This window comes from Nelusetta ayraudi, unplaced genomic scaffold, assembly GCF_046127955.1.
Source record: "Nelusetta ayraudi isolate G7.1 ecotype Tasmania unplaced genomic scaffold, CSIRO-AGI_Nayr_v1 ptg000042l, whole genome shotgun sequence".
Taxonomy (NCBI): domain Eukaryota; kingdom Metazoa; phylum Chordata; class Actinopteri; order Tetraodontiformes; family Monacanthidae; genus Nelusetta; species Nelusetta ayraudi.
Window position 1 is genome coordinate 10,164,486 of NW_027466092.1, and position 23,257 is coordinate 10,187,742.

General features: G+C 43.3%; 1 protein-coding gene across 4 annotated transcripts in view; it reads right to left on the minus strand.

Moving 5' to 3' along the window:
• LOC142893543 (uncharacterized) overlaps nucleotides 1-22,423 on the minus strand; it is a 52,130-nt gene extending 29,707 nt beyond the window's left edge. Inside the window, exons 1-34 of one of the 4 annotated variants that reach the window (XM_076034208.1) lie at nucleotides 22,306-22,423; nucleotides 16,828-19,018; nucleotides 15,666-15,727; nucleotides 15,365-15,403; nucleotides 14,832-15,071; nucleotides 14,441-14,748; nucleotides 13,934-14,076; nucleotides 13,676-13,810; nucleotides 13,493-13,588; nucleotides 13,326-13,360; nucleotides 11,152-11,714; nucleotides 10,889-11,041; nucleotides 10,765-10,799; nucleotides 10,460-10,612; nucleotides 10,055-10,183; nucleotides 9,719-9,757; nucleotides 9,407-9,535; nucleotides 9,193-9,319; nucleotides 8,700-8,870; nucleotides 8,570-8,604; nucleotides 8,288-8,452; nucleotides 8,033-8,167; nucleotides 7,854-7,892; nucleotides 7,622-7,762; nucleotides 7,057-7,151; nucleotides 6,951-6,974; nucleotides 5,375-5,975; nucleotides 3,108-4,322; nucleotides 2,948-3,023; nucleotides 2,551-2,724; nucleotides 2,162-2,437; nucleotides 1,959-2,075; nucleotides 1,742-1,863; nucleotides 545-1,412 (exon numbers count right to left, since the gene is read on the minus strand). In XM_076034208.1, the coding sequence (XP_075890323.1) occupies nucleotides 1,347-1,412; nucleotides 1,742-1,863; nucleotides 1,959-2,075; nucleotides 2,162-2,437; nucleotides 2,551-2,724; nucleotides 2,948-3,023; nucleotides 3,108-4,322; nucleotides 5,375-5,975; nucleotides 6,951-6,974; nucleotides 7,057-7,151; nucleotides 7,622-7,762; nucleotides 7,854-7,892; nucleotides 8,033-8,167; nucleotides 8,288-8,452; nucleotides 8,570-8,604; nucleotides 8,700-8,870; nucleotides 9,193-9,319; nucleotides 9,407-9,535; nucleotides 9,719-9,757; nucleotides 10,055-10,183; nucleotides 10,460-10,612; nucleotides 10,765-10,799; nucleotides 10,889-11,041; nucleotides 11,152-11,714; nucleotides 13,326-13,360; nucleotides 13,493-13,588; nucleotides 13,676-13,810; nucleotides 13,934-14,076; nucleotides 14,441-14,748; nucleotides 14,832-15,071; nucleotides 15,365-15,403; nucleotides 15,666-15,727; nucleotides 16,828-18,780 (7,791 nt within the window). In that variant the 5' untranslated portion in view covers nucleotides 18,781-19,018; nucleotides 22,306-22,423 and the 3' untranslated portion in view covers nucleotides 545-1,346. Of the gene's footprint in view, nucleotides 1-544; nucleotides 1,413-1,741; nucleotides 1,864-1,958; nucleotides 2,076-2,161; nucleotides 2,438-2,550; nucleotides 2,725-2,947; nucleotides 3,024-3,107; nucleotides 4,323-5,374; nucleotides 5,976-6,950; nucleotides 6,975-7,056; nucleotides 7,152-7,621; nucleotides 7,763-7,853; nucleotides 7,893-8,032; nucleotides 8,168-8,287; nucleotides 8,453-8,569; nucleotides 8,605-8,699; nucleotides 8,871-9,192; nucleotides 9,320-9,406; nucleotides 9,536-9,718; nucleotides 9,758-10,054; nucleotides 10,184-10,459; nucleotides 10,613-10,764; nucleotides 10,800-10,888; nucleotides 11,042-11,151; nucleotides 11,715-13,325; nucleotides 13,361-13,492; nucleotides 13,589-13,675; nucleotides 13,811-13,933; nucleotides 14,077-14,440; nucleotides 14,749-14,831; nucleotides 15,072-15,364; nucleotides 15,404-15,665; nucleotides 15,728-16,827; nucleotides 20,203-22,305 lie in introns of those variants that run through there. The other 3 variants (XM_076034207.1, XR_012927719.1, XM_076034206.1) reach the window with 3 other exon arrangements.
• Nucleotides 22,424-23,257: the final 834 nt, after the last annotated feature.

Consider the following 23,257-nt stretch of genomic DNA (forward strand, 5'->3'; position numbering starts at 1 on the left):
ACATATAAAGATTTATCTTTTTGTTATTCAACTGAGTAGTTTGTTTGACCTTTGAGATTCAAAATGTAATGCATCGACCTCAAGGGGTGTAAAATGCATAGATCAATGCACGATCTATGCATTTTATTTTAAGCGCGTTCTAAAAGTTTATGTAATGTTCCAATAAATTGTTGAAAAAGAAAGAAGTGATTGTTCGTTGCCTTTTTTAAGAGCTTTCAGCAGCAAACCGAGACAGTTCCACTGGCAGGGCGCTGTTATTCCTAACCTGCCTGGAGAACCAATCAGAAGTGTCAGAATAGTATCAAAGGGGAATGCTGAAGGAAGGGAGACGCAGATGTAGTTCAATAACAGTGGTGGGTTGCTTTCTTTGTTTTGTTTTTTTGAAAGGAAATTGTGAGTTGCGTTCCTTGAACGCTGCCTTTTTAAAGAAGCTTGTGTGAAACCAAGTATGCACAAAATACACGAGGCATCGTCACCTGAAGCTGTGGCCCTCCACTGGACCTGAAAATCAGTTTTCAAAAGTTTTTTCTTTTGCATCCATCATCATGCATCATCGTGCATCATCACACGCATCCAAGTGGCAGAAAAGGAGAGAAGGACAAAATCCAAGATGTTTTTTATTGATAATGATCGTTTTAGAACAAGGAATTAGATTTTCATCCATTTTAACCCAGGCTGCCAAACGCAGCCGCTGAAACCTCTGTCTCACAAACTGAAAAACACAATACTGCCAGTGTTCTGCTCTTGGAAGGATCCCATTTCCATCAAAGCACCGTTTTCAATGTCACGTCAGGCAGTATTGATTGTGTCGACGTTCAGGTATCATGTAAATCTGATGGGTTGGAAGAATGGACAACAGCTGGTGGTGGTGGTGGTGGTGCTGTGATTCTGATCAGATGCCAGCTCTCCGGCCAGGGAGTAAAAACCGCTTACAAAGACGTCTTGACCTCTATTGTAATGAATAACATGTTTTACAACATAACACATAAAACGGTGGTGCAGAGCCACACGAGGAGATTGGATAAATCAGTTTGTCAGATTTGAAAAGCAACACTTCTCCAACTGAATTTTTACAAATTGATAAGAAAAACTTCATATCTTAAATCTACAACATAAATTTTGTACTTTTCTGTTCATGTTTTGTTATGCATAATATAATGTAACGTCTGATTAAACAAAGCAGATGAGTAAGCAAATGAAATGCAGCTGTTTAACCATCTCTTCAATCAGAGTTTGACCTACAAAATATAAGAAAGGAACAGTGACAGCTGAGCTTGAATTCATGCAAATGGAAAAAAAAAAATGAGTGCCGCTGGTTTATTTCCCCCAGTAGTCAGTGATTCTTCTCAGAGAGAAATTGGACTTTGTGCTGGAGGTGTTGAAGGTCTCTCTGTAGGGTCCTCATAATGTTTCTATGAATCAACAGGCCAAAAATACAGAGTTAAACACCACAAGATATTAAGAAGAAGAAAATTTGGATTTTTACAACCATACTTTATTTACAAAACTTGAAAGTTGAAAAATTGATGCTCATTTTCAAAAGATTTTATGAACGCAAAAAAAAAAAATAATAATAAAGCAGACAAACAAACAAAAAACATTCAACCCTTCAATAAACCATTGTCTAACACAGCACACAATATGTTTATGTGGTGCCAGATTTCTGAGAAGCTCAGAAGGAGAAGCTAAGAAGAGGAGATGGAGTTAGAAGAAGAACCAGAAGAAGAAGAAGTGAGCGTACCTGCAGGTTGTCATAGTGCCTGCGGCTGCTGCAGTGGCGCACCTTGGCCATGTTCTCCTTCATGTAGAAGATGGAGCAGAGACTGCAATAATATCCTGACGTGGGAACCACAAACTCCTGACCTGCGGATGCAGACGATGAAAACGCTTACACTTCACGCTTCTTCAACCTAAAACACATACCTGGTTGTTGTAGTGTGTGTGTGTGTGTGTCTCACCCATAGGGTTGTTGGGTCTAAACGGGGGCAGTCTGGGTTTAGCAGGTGGATTCGGTGATGCAGAGCGACATCGTTTCGCTTCAGGTCCGGCAGGCTCCCTCCTCTGTTTGCTCTCAGCTGCAAAACACAAGGAAATATGGGAGTGAGTACAAATAAATATACGACACTGCGGACACGGTCACAGTCTTGATTTTTTTCTTCACCTTTTATGTTCACTCTCTTCAATCCTTCCTTCTCCTCGTCCTTCGCCTCCTCTCCTCCCTCCACACAACCATCCACCATCCCAATGATCTGCAGCTGGACCTCCTGCCCACTGGGGGCAGCGTTCGCATCCACTTGCTTCGTTAGTGCCGCCTCATTGCTGGGCAGCGAGGGTGGTCCGAGCGGAGAGGCAGGGGGGGGCTCGTCGTCCTCGGCCTGCTTCTCTTCCCGGCTCTCGTCGCTCGCTCCGCCTCTCTTCCCTCTGGTGGATTTTCTCACTGCGTTGAAAACCAATTAGAAATCCAGGTGTGATGAGCAAACGGTTGTTTTGAAAAACCGTCAAATATCCCCACACGTCAGTAGCGTTATACATGCGTTATGTGTCTTTTACCGGGTGTTTGTTTGGCTTTTTTTCGGCCTCTGCCTCTCATTCGAGGTTTTGGGGTCTTCTGTACCTCCTCCACCTCCTGCTGCTGCTCCTGCTGCTGCTGCTGCTGCTGCTGCTGCTGCTCCTGCACCTCCTCCTGCTGCTGCTGCTCCATTGCAACCAGGTCCATGCTGTCCTCTAAGACAGAGAGAGAACAGTGTCATGGGGAGTGGTGAGGTCTGAAAGATCAAAATGGTCGCATTCCATTTTGTTGGGATGGCCAGGCCTTTACACTTTTACACCAGGCCTTCATTTTTGCTCTGAAGGTTTACGATGGATGGATGAATGCTCATAATGCAGTCTGAGTTGTATGTGTGTTGCATTTGTGTTAAGCCACATCTTTTTGAATTGAAAAGCACACCTGCGTCTTCGTCTTGTGTGCCAGCAGTGGGGATTTTTTCTTCGTCTCTCGCCGCCTCCTGTGCAGTCAGCACGGCCTTGAAACAGAAACCAGGATCGTCACTAGGAGCACGCCTATCTTCATCTTCACTGATGTTTAGTGCTATTTATGACGTCGGTACCTCTCGGTTGGGGGCGTCTGCTGATTTCTCCTGCTGCACCTTCGTGTCCTCATCTCCAACCGGCTCGTCCGAGGCGACGGGTGAACGCTGCTCCGCCAACTCCTCTTTTCCTCTTTGGCTCTCTTCCGCTTTGTCCTCCTCTTCCTCGCCAGGCCCTTCTCCCTCTGCAGATTTTGCAGTTGTCTCCTTGTCATCCTCCTTTGTTGGCACGCTCGCTTTTTTATCCATTTGAGAACCTTTCCCCGTCCGTCCACGTTTCCGTCCAGTGTTGGTCCGGACATCTTGGACAACTTGCTCCTCCGGGGAGTCCAATGATTCCTTGTCCTCCTCCGCTGCAGCAGGCTCACTCTTCTTTGTTGGTGTGCTCTCCTCTCTGCCGGGAGTGTTCCTCCTCCTCCTCGACGGCGTCCTCTCTTTCTTCGTCGTCTCACTCAAAGTCTCTTTGTTGCTCTGTCTGTTTCTTTGTCCTCTGGTAACTCTTTTCCCAACTGTAGGTTCGTCATCCACGGTCTCCTTTTCTACAGAGTCCAGAAGACTGAATGAAGATTCCTCATCTTTGATGGTAGTTTCAGCCACTTCTGAGGAGTATGAAGATGCTTTATCCTCTTTCTTTCCTCGAGCACTCCTCCTCCTGCCAGCTCTCTCTGGAGTGGCACTGACTTCAACCTTTTCATCTTCTGTCTGTTTAACAGATGACATTTCCTCCTTCTCTTCATCTTTGGATTCTGTAGCGTCAGAGTCACTTCTCCTCGATGTTCCAACTCCTTCTATTTTTGTGCTACTCTTTTCCAGACCGTCGGTCTCCACCTTAGACAGTCGTCTTCCTGCTTCAACTGAAGCTTCTTCTCCTTGTTCCGTGTCCAGTTGACCGCCATCCTCTTGCCGAGTTCTGTCTCCAGCTGCTTCTCCATCTACGACCTGGAGGTTTTCCTCAGGTGCAGTTTGCAGAGTCTCTGAACTGCCCTCTTGACTCTCACGGTCCACCTGGACGTCAGTTAGACCATCAAGTGTATCGAGGACTTGACGGATTCCATCCTCTTCCCTCTTCCCCATACTGTGGTCAGCATCTTCTCTCTTTGCTTCTTCCTTTTCGTCTGTGTCGTTCGGGTCATCGTAAATTTCATCAATGACAACAAAGCTGTCCCTGGGGAAATCATGGTGGAGCTCAGATTGGGCACCTGATGAGGCAATGTCCCGGCTACGGTCCTCTTCCGCCTGGATGGAAGATAGAAGGACGGAAATCAAAGACAAAAATACAGAGTAATAAATAAAATACTGAAATATTACAGGCTTCAAGGCTTTCCATTTATATCTACAGCCTGTCTTCCAGCCGACCCATTAAACCACCAGGACATCATATGTCACTGTAGCCCAATGAAAGATGTTCATAAACAGATGAATAGAGGAAGAAATAGAGTGAAAGGGTTAAAATGTTCAAATGCATGTTTTCAGTGTGTGGTCAAGTCATGCTTCACTTCATTGGTTAAAAAAGAATTAATGTCAAAAATGTTAAGATTGCCTCCGTCTTATTTCATTTAATTAGGTGAAGGTATGTTTATTTTAAAATGCTATATTTCTAGAGAAATGCTCGGTGCGTGCGTTGTAAACAATTGGTGTGCGTGGGTACGCATACAATGCGCACAAAACAGTGTGACCGGTGAACATGTAATGAGGGAGCGTGGACGCCCGCAGCCGTGGAGGAAAGTTGTGCTACTAAAACTGGGATTCACGGCAAGTTAATATACCAGGCCGTTTATGTTACAAACTAAAACGTCTACCCGACGTATTCCGAAGTAAACTCAAACAGCCACTCGAGTGTCGAGTAGTCAAGCGAGTGGGTCAGTCGCGGTGGACGGCGCGGAGACGAGCGGCTGTTTGCTAACCCGGCTAACACCACTAGTTTAACCTGCAAGTGTTCCGACCCGAATAGAAGCACCATCTGATCCATCCTGGAAGCTCAGAGTTCCTCTGTTTATGATACTCACCCAAACCCCACCGTGAGTGTGTTCTACTGATACCGCCACCTGCTGGACAGGCAGCCGAGAGCTGTGAGCCTCCCTGGACACTGTACAAGGTACTGACCACTTTTTACTGTTGTGCTCTATTGGGAATGAAGTGACCGTTGCACTTTTGGTCCCCTCGAACTTAAGCAGCGGTTCAGTCCTGCAACTGTTTATTAAATCATAGATGCTGGTTGCCCACTGGTTGTCTAAATAAAGTTTTTTTTTTTTTAACATTAAAGGTTAAAGCCCCAAGTGTGTGTGTACCGTGTTGTTCTCGTGCTGGGCCCTGCTGGCGAGGATGATTCTGCGCTCATCAACTGCTGCTTTGAGAGCCATGAAAATCTCCTTGTTGATCTCAAGTTGTCCCGAGCTTTCTTCCGGCTGGGGCTCAGCGGCTGAGGGGTCATGGTAGGTGTTTCCACCACTGACTGCAGGGGTCGCCTCTGAGGTGGAGGTGGAAATTTCTGCCGCTTCGTCATCGGCTGTCGCTTCCTCTCCATCTTTGACTGCAGGGGTCGCTTCTGCAGCGGAGGTGCAAGATTCTGCCGGTTGGTCATCGGCTGTCGCTTCCTCTCCATCTTTGGTGTCCTCGGGAACAACAGCGGCCTCTGTGGGGACCTCGGCCTCAGCTTTCACACTGTCCACTTCCATGTGCGCGTCCTGCGAATCACAGCCACTCGAGGGGGACTCGCCAAGGCCGGTTTGCAGAGCTGGTTTGGAGTCGTCTTCCACAGACGCCGAGGCACCAGGCTGAGCGTCACCTGTTGCCACGACTGCAGACTGCGTTTCTGCATCAACGGTGTCCAAACTGAGCTGGATTACAGTTTCCCCAGCATCTTGCAGACACTGTTTCAAATCCTTTAAACTAACAAAGAAAAGAAAAAGTCAGTTTTATTTTTTCCATTATATGTTTTTGGATTATTATTATTATTATTGGTCCCAATTTGGTCAAATAAGAAAAGTTTGCTTGCTCTATTTTTTATTTTATAGAGTGCGTGCTGAAACAGGCAGTCCTAGAAATGAGACCTTTGTGAAGTCACAGAGGCCACTGGTACATCATCCCATCATCCTGGGTTAGTGACGACACGCCCAGCCAGGTGTTCATATCACCCCATGAGACCAGCTGACAGTCACCTGGTTTTGTCCCCTTCCAAACATCTTGAAACATCTCTTTTAGCAGGAAGCCAGAACTCAGCATTTTTACAGGAGACCCAGAGGGTCAAATGTATTTTCAACAGATGTGATTGGTTTATGGTCATTTAATTTGTGAGGCTGCTTCACTGATGTCTGGGAAGAAAACATTAGCTCTTAAAATGGGACCTTTACGAATTGTGGGAAGAGCACATACGTTAGCTTACGCAAACAGAACAGCGCAGAGCGCTATGCAAGAAAACAAGATGTATCGTAGTCAAAACATGCTGATACAGAATTGCACAACACGTTCTCTCTCAGTATCGTACGCAGGTACGCCAGCCTAAAACACTCCCGCCGAAGGAGGATCTCAAGGTGGAGCAGTGTGAGCAGCGGAGATAACAGCTCGCAGGAAACAGCACCAAATAAGGACATCGTCGTCGCACGCAAGGCGCCAACGTCCCGACTTCCTCTTGTGCAGAAACAACGCAAAATAAAAACTCCCCTGGGCAGGGAAAGAGCAGCCATTCTCTGTTAGACTAGGGACAGGAGAGTTTGGCCCAGACCTCTGTAAACTCTCATTCACTTATTGGAATAAAACTGATTGCATCCAGAGACGAGACTTCTGCTTCTTCTTCCAATAAACGAACACGCGAGGTGGGCCGGCGAGCCAGGCACCTCATGAGAATCAATTACAGTGTGTACTCACGTCTTAAAATGCAGAACGTTACTCCTGGAAAAAAAAAGAAAGAAAGTCAGTCAAATTCTTTTAAAAAGGTGAATTGAACAGATTTATTTGAAAAGGACATGTATACCAGATTGTGTGCTTCTTCGTAGAACCCAGGGCGAAATTCTTGTGGTTGTTCATGACCTGAGTTACACCTGCAGAGTCAGCCATCTCAACACAGACCTAATGGAGGAGGAAGATGTCAACAGTAAACACAAAGCATGGACCATTTCTTTTTCACATAAGGTGTTGCAAATTCCTGAGGGTTTAAGTTTCAGAGAACTGCGTTTATTTTGTTGTCTTTTCTCCTCAGGCCCCTCAGTGGGCAGCCAAAGGGTCCTCGAACCATTAAAAAGGGCCCTTGCAGCTGTGCTGGCCCTCTCCCTTTTTGTGCCAACCATGGATGTATTATAAGAACTGGATACCGGACTGGCAATATGGTGGCGCAACAATTTATCCCAGTGGCCACTCCAGGTGCTGCAGGAAAACAAATCCAATGGGCCCAAAGAGCATTTTTCCAATGGACCGCAACAAACGCCTTTAAAACGGCTAACAGGACGACTGCGACCTGAAACGCGATTCATATCAATCTCTTTCTATTGTAGATTTTTCAGTTATGCTCTTTAAGTTGTTTAATTCCGTCGTATATTTACCCTGTTTCCGAGGGGCAGAAAGCCAACAAAGCTGGTGATGGAGGCCACAGCTTCCATGACCAGGATTGCGATGTTGACGCTCATCTCAGTCGTCTCCACACACAGCAAGCGCTCCTCCAGAGACTCCGGCTCCCCAACTCCCTGTAGAGGGAGACAGAGGTTCGGAGCTGAAAGGCCAGCGGGACAGACACACAGTTCAAACACGTCTGGTCTGCTGAGCTGGATGACTTACAGCGTTGCACCACTTCATCGCCGTTTTGTACAACATCTCCTGCAGAATCGTCGACACATTTCAAAGTCAGTTGATTTTCCATAGACCTGTCTGCAGAGGTCTGCATCCAAAGGTCTTTCCAGCAGTACTTGTCGAAATGATCTTTTCAAGGCGTATAGAACAGAAGGTTGTCTGCATACCTCAGAAGTCTCTGGACGCATGTCTTGCAGCACAAAGTGGACGCAAAGTGGAAAGTCTTTCACAGAAACTGGTTTCGCGATGTGATCCCTGACAAAATTGCAGCAGGAGGCCCAATCGGGGAAAAACACAAAGGCCTTGAGGTGAAGTGAGGAAAGAACAAAATGGATGAATTAAAAAAAAAAAACAAAAAAAAAAAACTAGAACTGCAACACTGCTTTTCTTTCGCCACTTAGACTGTCATTTTCTATTCTTACCCTCCTCTGCAGTGGCAGGACGATCACATTGTAATAGAGGGAATGGAGGTTCTGCTTGGAAAGATATGGCCAGACCAGCCCGGCAACATCATGCTGTGTGTACTTTGACTCCGGTAGACCCGTCAACATGAGTGTCGGGCACATGGAGCCACGTTGAGCAGCCTCCTGCGAAGCACAAGGTTTGGGTTAAAGCCATCCAGAATTGGACAGGATTCATTTCAAATGAGACTTTGTGGTCCCGAATCCATGGTAACAACACATTAACAACATGTCAAGCTGTACCTCAATGTCCTTCTCTCCTTTAACAGTCAGGTGATCTTAGATGAAAACAAAACAAAAAAAAAAGCAAAAACAACAGGTGAGTGATGTTACAGTTTGAAACTGAACTCCAGCCCTGTGATGTCTCTCGTACCAGGGATGATGAACCAAGGAGACTTGGTGGGGAACAGGAAAGGACTCCTCCTCAGCGGGACCCAGAACGGTGCGACGGTGCCCTGAGGGATGCCAAAATCTACCGGTGGGACGACCGTTGCAGCCGCAGCTTCCTGGCTGTCTGGGAAAGCTTTTTCTGGATGTCTTGGTACTAATGGCATTAACAAGAACAACAACATAAATATATGTACACATACGTCCACTTTCATCACACACGTATACATTGACTTTAAAAAATATTACAAATGCTATGATGTTCTTTTTGACTATAGCGGCTACAAATTGTCTTTCAGTATTCAAAAAAGTCAAATATGAATCAATTATTGTAACCTTGGAAACCATGAGCAATGGTTAACAATATAATAACACCATGGCATGGATTGGTTTCAAATATTTTTCTTAAATATTCTCATAATTTGTCAGAAAAATGTCTATTTTGATGGACATTCGAAATGATATTTTCAGAGACGTACGCAGTGAGGTCGAGTCTTCACGCGGTATTTTCTGCCTGTACACCTCTAGACCGAGGTCTTCTCTCAGGAGACTGTACCAAACTCCAAGGCGGTCAGCATCGTGAGGAGACTCAAATTCTATAAACACCTGGAAAGGCAAAGACGAGAGTGAAGACTGGTCGGAGGACGTTACTCATACAGTCCCTGACATTGACATTTTTGTTTCACTTCTTACCTTGTTGAGAAGAGGCAGGAAGTTCTTGACACCCTGGATTTTTCCCATCAGTATTTCCCTCAGCTCTTTAATCTTACTTTGGGAGATGTTCTTGATAAAGATTAAACTCTGTCCATCATCAGCCACTTGCTACAATCACATACAGAGGTAAAAACTTTAAAGAGAAGGTTCATGCTTACAGATCACTTATAGGATGGAACGGACATCTGGAAAGAATTTATTTAAACACTTTTTTCACCTTTTAAAACATTGAACAATAATTACATGAATTCATGTTTTTAGTGTGTTCATGATGGCGTGCGTGTCACTTACAGTCTTCATCAGTCTCATCAGGTATTTATAAAACCCGAGCTAAAAGAGAGAGGGGGGAAATTACAATTGTGATCATGTTAAGTGCAAGGGCCGTATTCACAAAATACCTCAAGGCTAAAAGATAAGTAAGATTGAGTTCTTTAAAGAAAAAAAAAACAAAAAAAGGAAAATCATATGGTAAGGTATTTGGGAGAAAATATAATTTAAAAAAAATAAACTGAAATTAATTTCTGTATTAAACCATCCTCTAACCTTTAATTGCAGCTAAAAAAAAAAAGGTGATTAAATCAACCTGTTTTTAAATACTTCTGGAAAGTAATTGTTTTTTTTGCTCACCGGAGACATTGCTATATCACAGCCGAGTAAACGGACACGGATCTTGAACTCTTTAAACGTCAAATTTTTCCCCACAAAGTTCATCAGTAGTGCAAGGGCCGTCTCTATCGTTGGCATCCGGACAAAGGCCTGAGGAGAAGGTCAAGAACACAGAGTCATCTCACCGTTGACACTATTCAGTGGGACTACAAGCAGGTCAAAACAATGTGACAATAATTATGAATAAAATTAATAGAAACAACAAACAACAGACACAAGTAAGTTGTACATGGCATTATAATTACTCTCAGAGTTAGTACTGTCAGTTATTGGAGCATTGTACAACAGTGACTGTAAGCGCAAGCACGAAGGGCTAAGACAGCTGACGCTACCAGTGTGTAAGCAGGAGCTTCATTTAGGACCCACCATGCGCAACTGAGGAAGAATGTAGATGTTCTCCGCCTGATGTTGGAACCCGAATGGGGTGAGCAGTTGTACGAGGTCCTCTTCTGAGTAGGAGCATTTGGAATATATGGGCAGCAAGCTTATGATCAACTCCCTCTTGCCATGTTTAAAAAACTGGAAAAGTGGAAGAAAACTTGTGACGAGATGAAAAAAACATTTCCATTCAGGATATGAAGTCGCACTCAAGTTTGAGTGCGACTTCATATCCTATTGAAATGGATTCTCAATCACAAACATAAATTTGAAAAACAAAAACAAAAACATACATTTGGGGAGAAGCAGGTTTTGTTCTTCAGGCACACTGAGAAAAAGTTGGAAAGTTAAGAATTAATAAAAAAAACAATAACAATGTCTTTTCTTGACAGAAAAAAGTCAGACATGTTTTGTTACCAATGCGGTTTGTTTGCAGATGCTGTTCTATGGTGTCCCCAATGGTCAATGTGGAGTCTTGATCTACACCATAACTGGATGCTCTAGGCTGCTGCTGCTGCTTCGTCGCTGCTGCAGATGTCTCAGCTTTTGAAGACACATCCTTGGTGGAAGCTGCATCAGAGTTAAAGGGAATATTTAAAAGGCAGCCCAGATTAGCACTGAAATTATCCAGAAGATCTACATCTTCGATCTATATCTTAGGTACCCCAAGCTGTGAGTACCTTGCTCCACAGTTTGGGTTTCTGCTGCAGGAATTTCAAGAGTGCTGGTAGATGGTTGACTCTCACTGGGTTCCTCAGCTGAAGGTTCTCCGTCGACTGAATCAACAGGTACTGGATTCTCTTCTTTGCAGTTGGCAACACCTTCGGCTTCCATCGGCTCTGAAGCTCCACCAGCTGACTCCCTACTCGGTTCTGGCTCAGCTGAACACGTCTCCGCTCGGGAATCAGGTTTATCAGCCTCTACCGTCTCTTTCTCACCGTTGTCACATTCTACTAATGTAGGTTTCTGTTCCGAGCGGCCGGTGTCGCACTGATTTTCTGGAGCTGCGGACTTGGGTGCTGGGTCCTTTTTAGTAGCTGCCTTCTTGGACGTCTTTTCGGGATTTGAAGTTTTGGCGACCTGCTTTGTTGAGCTGCCATCTGCTACGGAACTGGTCACTTTTTGTTTTGCAGTCTGAGGTGTTGTAGCCCGGCTTTTGCTTTCAGTTGCCGGAGTTCTGGGTTTGTCCGCTGGGGTAGTTTTAGATCCGGATGGAATTGAGGCAGTAGAAGTGGATGGTTTTCTGTGGTGAGGGGAAAAGAAGAGTTTACCAAAAGAAGAAAGCTTAAAAAAAAAAAAAAAAAAAAAAGTCAAACATTGTACACAGTTCTGTTCACAGTTGACAGTGTAGTCGGGTTTTTTGTAACACCTTCAAGGACTCACTTAGGGACAAAACATTCACAACATACTATTAAGAAGCATTTACCAAAGACTACCATCTTTTGAGCTTCATGTATGTGAATGAGAGGATGGCAAAATCTAAAGGACCTGTTAGAGAAAGATAAAGATCCTTTTATATATATCTCATGATGTGCTTATAATAGATATGCTTATAATTGCTGCAAATGAAATTTAATAACCACAGCTTTGAAGCCGACATTCCACAGGAGAATAACAAAGCAGGCCGGATTGAAGACTTGGGTGCAAGGATGCGAGGGGATGCGAGGGACTCAAGGAACAGCTTGATCGCACTCGGCTTGGGAGGCCAATTGTACCAAGTCTTCTTGGTGATGATGTAAAGGGGAACGTGGGAGAAGAAGATGGTGTAGCAAAACAGGACACAGCCGGTACCTGTTTTTGCCAGGCTCAGCTCTACAGGAGAAACCACATTTTTTGATACTAACGTATGTCTCATTATCCAACCTTAGACTAACCCAACCCATGTAACCTGGAACCGCCCTAATGGTAATAAAAAGAGGCTTGCAAACGGAGGCACTTCAGAGTGGGGTAGACGGACTGTAACTGATGTACTGGAGATATACTGACTCCTGTGTGTTCCTTTTACACTTTGTAGGTTTGAACCTGACAGGACCCTATCAGCTTTTTGAAGAACTCCACAGCATTATATTTACAGTGATATCGAAAAAAAAAAGCTAAATTAATAATTGGACAAATTGTGTTGGACAAAACTGAACAATTAATGTTAACAGTAAATAAGTAAGTAAATAAATAAGGGGGCCCAGGGCTGAAATTAGTCATAGTCTACATATTGTTTTACGTCCATCCTTTTCTTCTCTTCTTATTTCTTCTTATTCTATTAATAAACAAAATATTCATTTTTGGGGATGGCTTTTTACATTGGTGATTTTGAATTGAAATACTATTGAAGCAAAACTGTGAAAATGCTGTAATGAGATGATCCATGCGCAACACAGTGGTGCAGTGGTTAGCGCTGTCACCTTTCTGTGTGGAATTTGCATGTTCTCCCTGTGTCTGTGTGGCTTCTCTACACGTTCTCCTGCTTCCTCTCACAGTCCAAAAACATGCATGTGAGGTGAATTGGAAACTCTAAATTCAAAAGTAGGCAATGGTTGTGTGTGTGTGTGTGTGAGAGAGAGAGAGAGAGAGAGAGAGAGAGAGAGAGAGAGAGAATGGTTGTTTGTCTTTCTGTGTGACCCAGCGCTCTCCAGGGTGAAACCCTGCCTTTGCCCTATGACAGACCCCCGTAACACTACTTGAGGACGAAGTGGGTATTGAAGGTGGATGGATGGCTGGATGGATGGATGGAGATGTTCCATAACAACACCACCCCCCTATTTTTTTTTTTATTACACATTAAAACAAACTAAAGTCTTCTATCTCACAAATACAAGAAGTAAAGCACAAGCAAGGGGTTTGGTGGGACACAGCTTACTTTGGTGTAGACGCCTTCTCTTCAGGAGCAGCATTCTGTTGAAGGAAACTTGGGATGTCATTTTGAAAATTGACAGGATTTATGCTCCACAGCAGTAATAACAATCACAAAATTAAGGTCTTTCAGTATTATAAAAGTCATGCATTAGGGCAGACAAAGTCTCATACCATACTACTGACAGTGAGTGCCACTCCATTGATTTCAACAGACTTGGCCGTTATTAGTTTCTGAGCATCTTCCTCTTTCTCAAAATCCACTTTTACCTGCACGCAAACAGACATACCATACTTTTAAAACACACAAAAAAAACAAAACATGCATACACTAAACTTTCTTTGCACAGTGCCTACCAGCTTTGTTGATCTGTACAGCACAATTGATTGCACTTTTCCAAAGCTCTCCACGGCAGTCTTAACATTTTCATAAGAAATACTATGTAAAAGTCCTGACAATTTCACTCTGGCATGAGATGAGGATTCTTCAGACTAAAGGAAAAAAACACGTAGACAACATCAGCGTTAGTCTTCAGTAAAGTAGACCTATCAAAAATGGTCATAATCGTCAATATTCCTTTTAATCTTCCATCATCAGCAAACGGAGGTACTTACTTTTTTCGGTGAAGATCTTGCAGCACTCTTATCAGTGGAGGAGACTGAGCAAGACTTTATTTTGGCTAACTCGGCCATTAAAGCGGGAGCAAGTGTTTTAACCACAGCTGACAGGTCGGACTCTTCTGTCAGGGACTGGACAGCTAAGGGATGAAACAGACATCAAACAAAATCTCAGCGTTTGATGTCTACTAAAGAACAAAACAAAAAAAAACCCTCATAAATCATTTGTCAAATCTAATGTCTGCACATCTTTCACATTTTGTTTTGTCAACGGTTAACTCGTTTTTTCCTATGACTACAATTTTACATTTTCATCTGATGATAGGTCTGATGAAAAGACTTATACTTTCAGAACAAGCCAATGTATTTGGCAAAATGAAAATAAAGTATTTTACGCTTCAGATTACTGCAGCAAGACAAACTCTTTTCCAATAAATGTTTCCAGCTGCACAATATTATTTTTTTCCCATGATATCACAGTTATAACTTGAAGGTCTTTTAAACCTGATGTTCCCAGTAGTTTCTTCGCCAGCATCTCAGATATTCTTTGAGGGGCTGAGTCCGATTCAGAGGATGATCTGCTGTCACGATTCCTTTTCGTGGACCATTGTCTGTCCTCGCTTCTCCTCAGTGGCCGCCGCGTCTCACTGCTCCGCCTCGGAGGCGATGGTCTCCGGTCACTCCTCCTTGGTGGCGAGCGACGGTTGCTTCTACGTGGTGGTGACAACTGTCTGTTAGGACTCCTTGAACGTGATCGGTAACGTCTGGAGGCTCTGCGTTCATACGACGGTGAGTGAGAGCTCGAACGAGACCTGTTGCGGGTACAAAACCAGATGTAAACACAAAATCTATGTGTCAATGATGATCCATGTTACTGCTGTCTCGTGCCACGCACCTCCGAGTCTGTCTGGAACGATATGAGGAACGTGATCGGCTCCTGCGTCTGTCCCTCCTCTCGGAGGCATGATGCCAGTGGCGGGGTAAGCGGGTGCGGGAGCGGGAGCGGGAACGAGAGCGCGAGCGGGATCGTGAGCTGGAATAAGAGCGACTTCTGTCTCTTGGTTTCTTTTGATAATGCTGTTTAGATGGGACTGAGGCAGAAGTGGAGAGCCTCTTGACCTCGCCATCTGCATGCCTAAAGATGAGAAAAGACAATTAAAAACCTGATGAAGAACTTATCTGGAAATAATGTCACTTGAGGGAGAAAATCAGATTTCAAATTTTATGTGTATATCCCAGGTTCGCGAAAAACAATTTTCTCTGAAAGAGCTTTACATTCTCGAGATGCAACACTTTCGCACAGACGGACACCCACAAAAAAATATGCGTTTTGTGGGTGACATACAAAAATGACAACATTTATCAGCAAGACAGAGATGAGTAGTGTATATAATGGAGAATACTGCTCATGCAATGCAATTTTTGTACCTAGCACCAAGTGCAATGTCACCATCCCAATCTGGGTATCTACAAGAAAGAAAAAACAACAATTATCCAAGCGCACCCTCTCCAAATTTCTGTTTGTTATCAGGTGTACATTATTCAGCACATTGTTCAAGGTGATTTCTGTTGAAATTCTCCAAGGTGAAGTAGGCTGGTGTAGCATTGTCCTCATTCACATTAAGTAAAAAAAAAAAAAAAAAAAAAAAAAAAACAGTGCAAAAAAAAAGGGGAATAAAATAGTCATGTTCTTAAAACTGGAAAAGGAAAAGAGAAAATGAAAACTGACTTTGTTCGCAGAAGTTTGCAGTTTTCAAGGTGGAGACCCGTGTTCTGGTGAGAAATCCAGTCCTAACAGAGAGCAGACACACAGCATTTCAATACAGAACATTTCCACCAATGTTTTTCCTTTTACATATTTCTATGTTGATAACCTTACCAGTGGTAAGGTTAAACACACCATAATTTACCAATTATAGCATATTGCAACCTAAGACTGAAGCGTGCCATGGGTAGCAACAGTAAAGGGGTTGGGGTTTACAGAAGGGTGAGTTAATTGGTTGTAGGTGTGAGTGCAAAAGGTTGTTTGTCTATGTATGTGGCCCAGCGATAAACTGACGATTTGTCCAGGACGTAACCCAAAGAGAAATGGGCAGTAACCGAAAATAAAAAAAATGATTATTTTAATAAGTTTAATCCTTTGTTTGCACATGTATCAGGATGCATTGTCAAAAAAAAGTAAAAAACAAAAAACAAAAAAACAACAACAAAAAACAAAAAAAAAACAGAAGCTGGATCAGAGGTTTTCCAAGGTACGGTAAAGGTCTTCATTTCATCAGGGGTCTTGATGGCCCATGTGGAGTCGAGACGATGTAGACACTGGAAATTGGACTGGTTTGATACAAATGAATTTTAAAAAGGTGTGGTCTTTTACAGTCCACTCGGGGTGAAGTCTTGAAGACAGGCAGGTTAAACAACCTGGCCCTGCTGGAGGACTTAAAAACTGTGAACAGAAGCAAATGTAGAGAAATGGTTGTGACGCTGCGAGGCTCGTGAGCATTTGATACTCCTAGTAGAAGATGAAATCCATCGTTGCCCGACGTGTATCAAGCTGGACATGGCTCTCTGTGTGAAAACACTAGCTGTTGTGTTTTCACACACTGCAGAACCAAAGGGTTCTGTATGACGAGGCTTGTAGCCCAAATGGTAGTTGACAACCGATGATACCACCCTCCAATGGGGCATTCGTAATACAATCTGAGACCAAGAAGAGAGCAGACCAGTAATTAATTCTGCACAGGTAAAGATATAATGTACAGGGTCAGATTGATTTGCTTGTTGGTGATGTATGGGTATCGGCTGGTTGTAGAAGCAAAAGGTTTATTTTGAGGAAAAAAAACTTTATTGTCATTCCTGCAAAGGAGAGAACTGAATACAGTTTTTCTACTTACCGCCATTTGCGTGCACTCTTTCTTACACAGAGCACAAGTATGTGGAAAGATTCTTGGTGAGGCTGCAGCGTAGTCATGCATCGATGCCAAGTCTGGTAGACTCTTGGAGGCTGCAACTTTTTTAGCAGGCATGTGGGAGGAGGTCGGCATCAGATGCTTGTAGCTGGTCAGGCACGCAACTGGCTGAGGGTGGACTGGAGGCCTGATGGTGGGCTGAGGACCACCAGGGAGAAATACCGGGTATTTCACAGTTTGTGAAATATTAGTGATGGTCACAGCTGTGGGAGCAGAGGCACCTGGTTTCACAGAGGGAAAAAGGGGAGGCCAAGCTCCTGTGTCTGTTGGAGATACAGGCTTTTCAGTCTGCTCCACCTGCTTCTGTACTTGCTGCTGTGCCAATGGTGGTTTCTGCATCTGGGTTTCTTCCTGGAACTGCTGTTTTTTCATTTCTTCAGTCCCACTTGAGGACTGAGCAGGAGTGTTTACCTGATTCTTCGTGCCACTTCTGTTTTTACTGTCGTAAACCACAAAGCCAGTTCGAACCTGGCTGACAGCAGGCAACAGAGTGTGGGCTTTTGATGCAAGCTGCTGATCCGGTTTAGGTTCTGCCGAAGCAACAGGTTTTATGGTTTCAGATTGAACACCTCTGAAGTCTGTGGCTCGTTTTTCCAAAGTGACAGAGTCAAGTATGGTTTGGAGTGTGGGGTTTGATTTGCTTGGTGTGGTCACAGGTTTTACCGCTGACTGAAATAAGGAGCCGAGATTGGCGCGAGAACTTACTTCATCTTCTGCAAATTCCACAGCAGAGATTTTCATGCCCGCTGCATCATTTTGCAGATGTTCTCGTACTTGTTTGAAACTATTGGAATTGTCCGCTGGCAACACACTTTCACTGTTGCGGGTCCTCCGAAAATCATCTGTAACCCCTCTTGTATATCTACAAGTATGTCCATAGTCAATCACTTTGCTTGTCTGTGGAAGACCTGTTGACCTTCCTTCCTGTAAATTCCCAATTTCTCCTGGTGCATACAAATCATTTCTGTCCATTCCAACCATACTTCTGGTGGACTGAGGTTCTGAAAAAGGGTTTGACTGATCTGCAGTGGCTTCCCTTTTGTTTTTTTCAATACGGATTTGGCGTAAAATAAATGGCAGATTATCAGGAGTGATTTGTTCTTCTGGGTAGGAGATGAGCTGTTCCAAGTCTTCCTTTTCAAGCCCAAAATGCAGAAGGATGTCAGCAGCTGACTGGGAATTGTACTTGTTTGGAGTTGATTGAGCGTGTGCTAAGGAGTTTTCACCAAAATCTGAATTGGACTGTTGATTATGTTCCCTTTCATTGGGAGCACGAAAACAACCTTCACCACTTCTTGCATAAGTAGATGATACTGATGATGAATAAAATCCTGAACTACTGGATGCTGGCTTTTCATATTTGGACAACCAGTCCAAGGAGTAACTGCCACTTTGAAGGTTTGAGTGTCTCTGCCCCACAGAAATAGAGGATGAGGACACTGAATAGTTCCTTCCAGTGCCTAAGGATCGAAAGTGATCTCTCTCAGTGCCAGGAGAGCAGAACTCTTCTCTTTGAGAGCTGTCAAATCCAGTGTTCTGATCCATAAACTGATATGTTGGTTTACCATGATGACTGAGTTCCTCAGAGGATCCGCTAATATGCATGTCAACAGACCTCTCCATGTCTTCATTTATCCGGGTCCAAGTCTGCTCAGGTCTGTAGGCCATAGACTGAGACACAGGCGATGGAAACGTTCTGTCCGAACTTTGAAGCGCTACTTGGGAAGCCGATGTAGAACTGAAGCTGGACTCAGGTCGAACATGAGATGATCCTCCTCTCTGTGGGTGGTTCTCAGATGGAAATGAAGAACGGGTATACTGCCCCTGGGCAGACCTTTGGTTCCCAGAGGTGTAGGGTTTGTATGAGAAATTAGACATTGTATTGCGGGAGGGTGCAGTGCTACGTTCAAGCTGGGACAAAGTGTGATGAAAATGGCTTTAAAGGCCAACGGCGACTGCACTTTTTGTCTATGCAAGTTGTAATTGGATTAGGAGCTGCCACAAGGATACACCATGTAGCCAATCAGGACCCAGCCCCCTGGGAGCTTGCCAAGTGAAGGGGTCATCTGAAGCCTTGGTGGAAGCAGATCACACAGCTCTGACAGAAATGTAAAAGCTGAAAACAACACAAAAAAGCAGGTTATAGAAGAGAACTGGGTTTCTGGTCCTTCATTAGGTTCTGTCAGGTAGAAGGGCACATCTTCAGCTATTGCTTCAGCTGGTCCTGGAGGACATGATTCTTTTTCTGCATCTTTCTATAAAGACAGAAGAAACAAAGCAAGAAAGCTTTGGGGAAAGGGGGAAAGCACAAAGCACAAGCTTTTTACAAGAATCGTCCAGTACAGATGCAAAACCTTTCGATCCCTTGAAAGCAGGCGTATTCAATTGGAAATTCAGTTGGTCCAGCTTATAAACATAAAATTTAGCTGGGCAAGAAATTTAACAAACTGTGAATAATTTTTGAGGGCAAATCTTAAAACCAACACAGACTAATGTGAGAATAGACAGACGTGCAACATTTATTAATTTTTTTCCTTTAAACTGAAAAAGGCAGATCAAAGAGTGCATTAAAACAACAAAAGAGCTGCAATAGAATGGAATCTGGGCTAGACAAAATACCTTTCTCACTTTTAACTTTGAAAAGCTCTTTCATGGACTGTGCATCTGTGTACCATAATTTTTCAACAAACCATCAATAACATTTAAGATGCGTTGAAAGAGACGGGTTTTAGAAGTGGTATCATTGGTGTAGTGCTGCAAGCAGGAGCAGAATCACTTTCAAAATGATGCACTGCAGTGTGGACGGTGGTTATCAAGTTATGTAAACCAGCACAAGGTTTGTTTGCAACGTACTTTATCACATTGATATAAGCGATGTGCATGGAGGTTCAAGGATGGCCAGTATCAGTCTTGTGTCCAAAGCCAGCCTTTGCTAAAATTCTGACAGTCTAAGAAAACCTACAATGATTCGAGTCAACCATCTCAAAATGTGACAGCTTTACGCCCAGTGTCTACTAACCAACCAATAGAAATGCAGCAGGAAATAATACAATGATCACAGCAACATCAGAAGATATTGCAATTGTCATCTCATGCGTTTTCTTTGTAAATGCATTTAGACTTTGTGTCATGTATCGTTAATATCAGTAACCGTTAAGCTAAATGCTAATAAATGCTAATAACTAGGAAAAGCAAATAAATACGTACCAACAATAGCATTTTTAACCATCTTGGCACCCTATATGAAATGACCGAACTGGAACCCCCCAAATATTAATTGGAAAATGCAATGGTAAATGTAAATTTCCCGATCATATTTTTTCCCCCCAATCCGATCCCGATTTTATAACGATGAGTCATTGCTGATCCCGATTCCCCCCCGATCTGATCTTTCTTACCTTGAATAAACTGAATCCACTGAATTCAGACTTTTCTCTTAGTGCACTGCAAAATAAATTGGATTGATATTATGTGTTTTCTCAGCGTTTAGTTATATATTGTTATTAATGATACTCATCTTTAGGAAGACACTAATCATATTAATTTCTCACAATAATAATCCAAAAACACTTCATGTATAATAAAATATGATGTGTGTGATTGCAAAACAACAGCAACAGAATAAAATAAAATTTTAGATTAAGTTTACTAAGTGGCTGTTAACACGGAGATGGACGTTTTTTTTTTTTTTCGAAAGAGACGCTGGAAACAACTGAAAACAATGTAGAACTTATGCCAGGCTGGGTGTGGCACCGCAAGTTTACTCTCTGAAGGCGGAAGAAGAAGAACACCTGAAGCACACTGTGTTTAAAGAAGCAGCAGCTCGCTAACAACATTAGCAGCTGCCCTGTCAACAGTGTTGCAGGTCTATGAAAAATAGTATTTTTGGGCCCCATGGGATTTTAGTCTACAGTTACATGAAAGTCTGGTACCCAAATTTGATAATACAACCATGAATGCACTGTTGCATGCAATCATGAGCCACTGACCTCTTTCATACCTGCTTGTTTAGCCAAGCCCCCATGTCTCTAGTCATTTGGCTGACTGACTGACTGACTGACTGACTCTGTCAATACAAATAATGCATGTTGTTTTATTTTTAAAATCATCTCCTTGCAAAATAATGTCAACATATCTAGGAGAATGTTTAAAAAGAAAGAAAACAATCAAAGGGCAGCTCTGCACACATGAATGCAACTATAAGAATGTCTGCCATTACTTCCACTGACAAATTATTTGTCATCTTGTTAGAATTTTTTTCATTATTGGTCGAGCTGAATCAGTCAAATTGATATAACTAATAATTATCATGCAGGGTTTATTTTTTGATCTGTGCGTTGATATTTTCTGTGTGACATTCCTGGTGTTGTGACATGTGTTGCACGTTTGGCATATTAGGCTGCTGAGCATCCACTTTTGTTGTGTGCGTTCGCTATTAATGAGGACAGACCGGTGGCATGTAGCCGGGTGTCCAGACAAGAACTGTGAAAGTGACTGTTAGTCAAGTTACGTTTACCAAGTTGGAGTTGGAGATCAAAGTAAGCCGGGTTGACGGGAAACGAACCAGACGAAGCTCTAGAACGACAGGGCTCATTCCCGCACGGGGGCGTGCAGCCAATGAGGCAACGTGATCGCTACATTATTAGCACCCAATTACGTTTGTTTCACATTTATTTGGATATTGTTTGTATATATTTTGCAAATGCGTGTGATATATTCACGTGATTGTGTACATGTTTATAGTTCGACGATGACAGATTTGGTGCTGTGTTTGCCAGGAGGGAGTGATAAATACCAACCTTGATGTCTCGCCAAGGTTTATGTCGCACAGTGTGTAGCATGCAATGATCATTCAAAATGGCAAAAATCGTGCAGTCTGCGGGAAGCGCATAGGTGCAAAACGTACTTATTAGGTACAGTACTGATTGCCTCCTGAAGACAAACGAATCAACAACTGGATGTGACGAAATTTTTTGCACAGATTTTGTTTGGAATATTATCTGCAAAATAGATTTTTTTTTTTTTTTTTTTAATACATGAATAAATCAATCGCTGGTATCTTAACGGGTTATTAAACCGTTGTCTTGAACTATGCACTAGAATGTTGGTTAGCAACTGGCCTGACTGCAACCTTCGCTGGCGCAGATGTCAGCCAAATCCATGTTATATCTTTTGAACAGAACGAAACGTCACAAACAAGTCTTTTTAAATGAATGGATAAATGAATGAACCAAAAAAAATAATAATAATCAAAAACCAATAAAAATGCGTTGGCGAATCGAAGAGACCCGAATGCCTTGGTTAAGCTTAGCAAGCTGCTTCCTGTCGAATCTAAACGTCAGTGCGACAGACAGATATTAAAAAATAAACACAGATCTTAAAAACAAACAAACAGTGACTTACTCGTAACAGACAGTATTTCCCTTTTTATGGCATCGACGCTACAGCATACTTTGTTATCTGTTGAGCACAACGTGATCTTCGAGGAAGCTGGCTCAAGTCTACTCGCATGTAAATAACCATTCTGACTTCCGGTTTGCAAACAGCAGTTCAGTGAATTACCGCCACCGTCTGTTTAGGAGTATGAATCGGGGGTCCGTCTAACCGTGAACTTTATATCGGAGTTGATCTCTATAGGAAATTCTGATTTTTTTGGTTCCAGAAAAGCTGATTTGAAATAGTTTCACCAGGAGTTGAGTGGGTTCACCACAACTATGAATAGACAGCATGAATTGAGCGCCGGCGTGGGGGCCACGAGTCGGCTGGCGAGCGGCGACGGAGAGGAGTCCTCCAACAGGAATCCTCCAACAGGGTGCAAAGTGCTTTCACTGGAGAATCCAAAGAGAAAAGCGTTCAAAATGTTGGATGGAAACGGGTTTAAGTTGAAGTCAACTGACATGTGATTTGGTAGAATAAACAGTGAGCAAGTTTATGGACAGGGCAGAGAAAAACGTATGATTTTTACCCACTGACATGACCTTTAAGCTGTTTTACTTGCATTTTGTGAGCATCCCCTGTTCAAAATGTGGAAATAAAAGAAAAATGGAGACATGTAGAAATTAATATCTCCCAACATTGAGGCAGAAATGAGGCGATTTTGTAGCCCTTACTTACTCGACCTTCGCAGTGTTTGCTCCTGCCTGCTCTGTGCAGTAACGGTGGGGCTGGTTTTCTGTGGGAGAGATTGGGATGGGAGCTTGGTCCGGTGTTTGTTGGCCTGAACACCCCTCTTCCTCCTGCTCCCTCTATACCCTGCTCTCTGGGGTCCTGTCAGGCTGAGGTATTTCCACTCCCTAATTAAGTGCAGAGATGGGCAGCCAGCAGGAGGAGTTGTGTTACACACACATTACCTAAG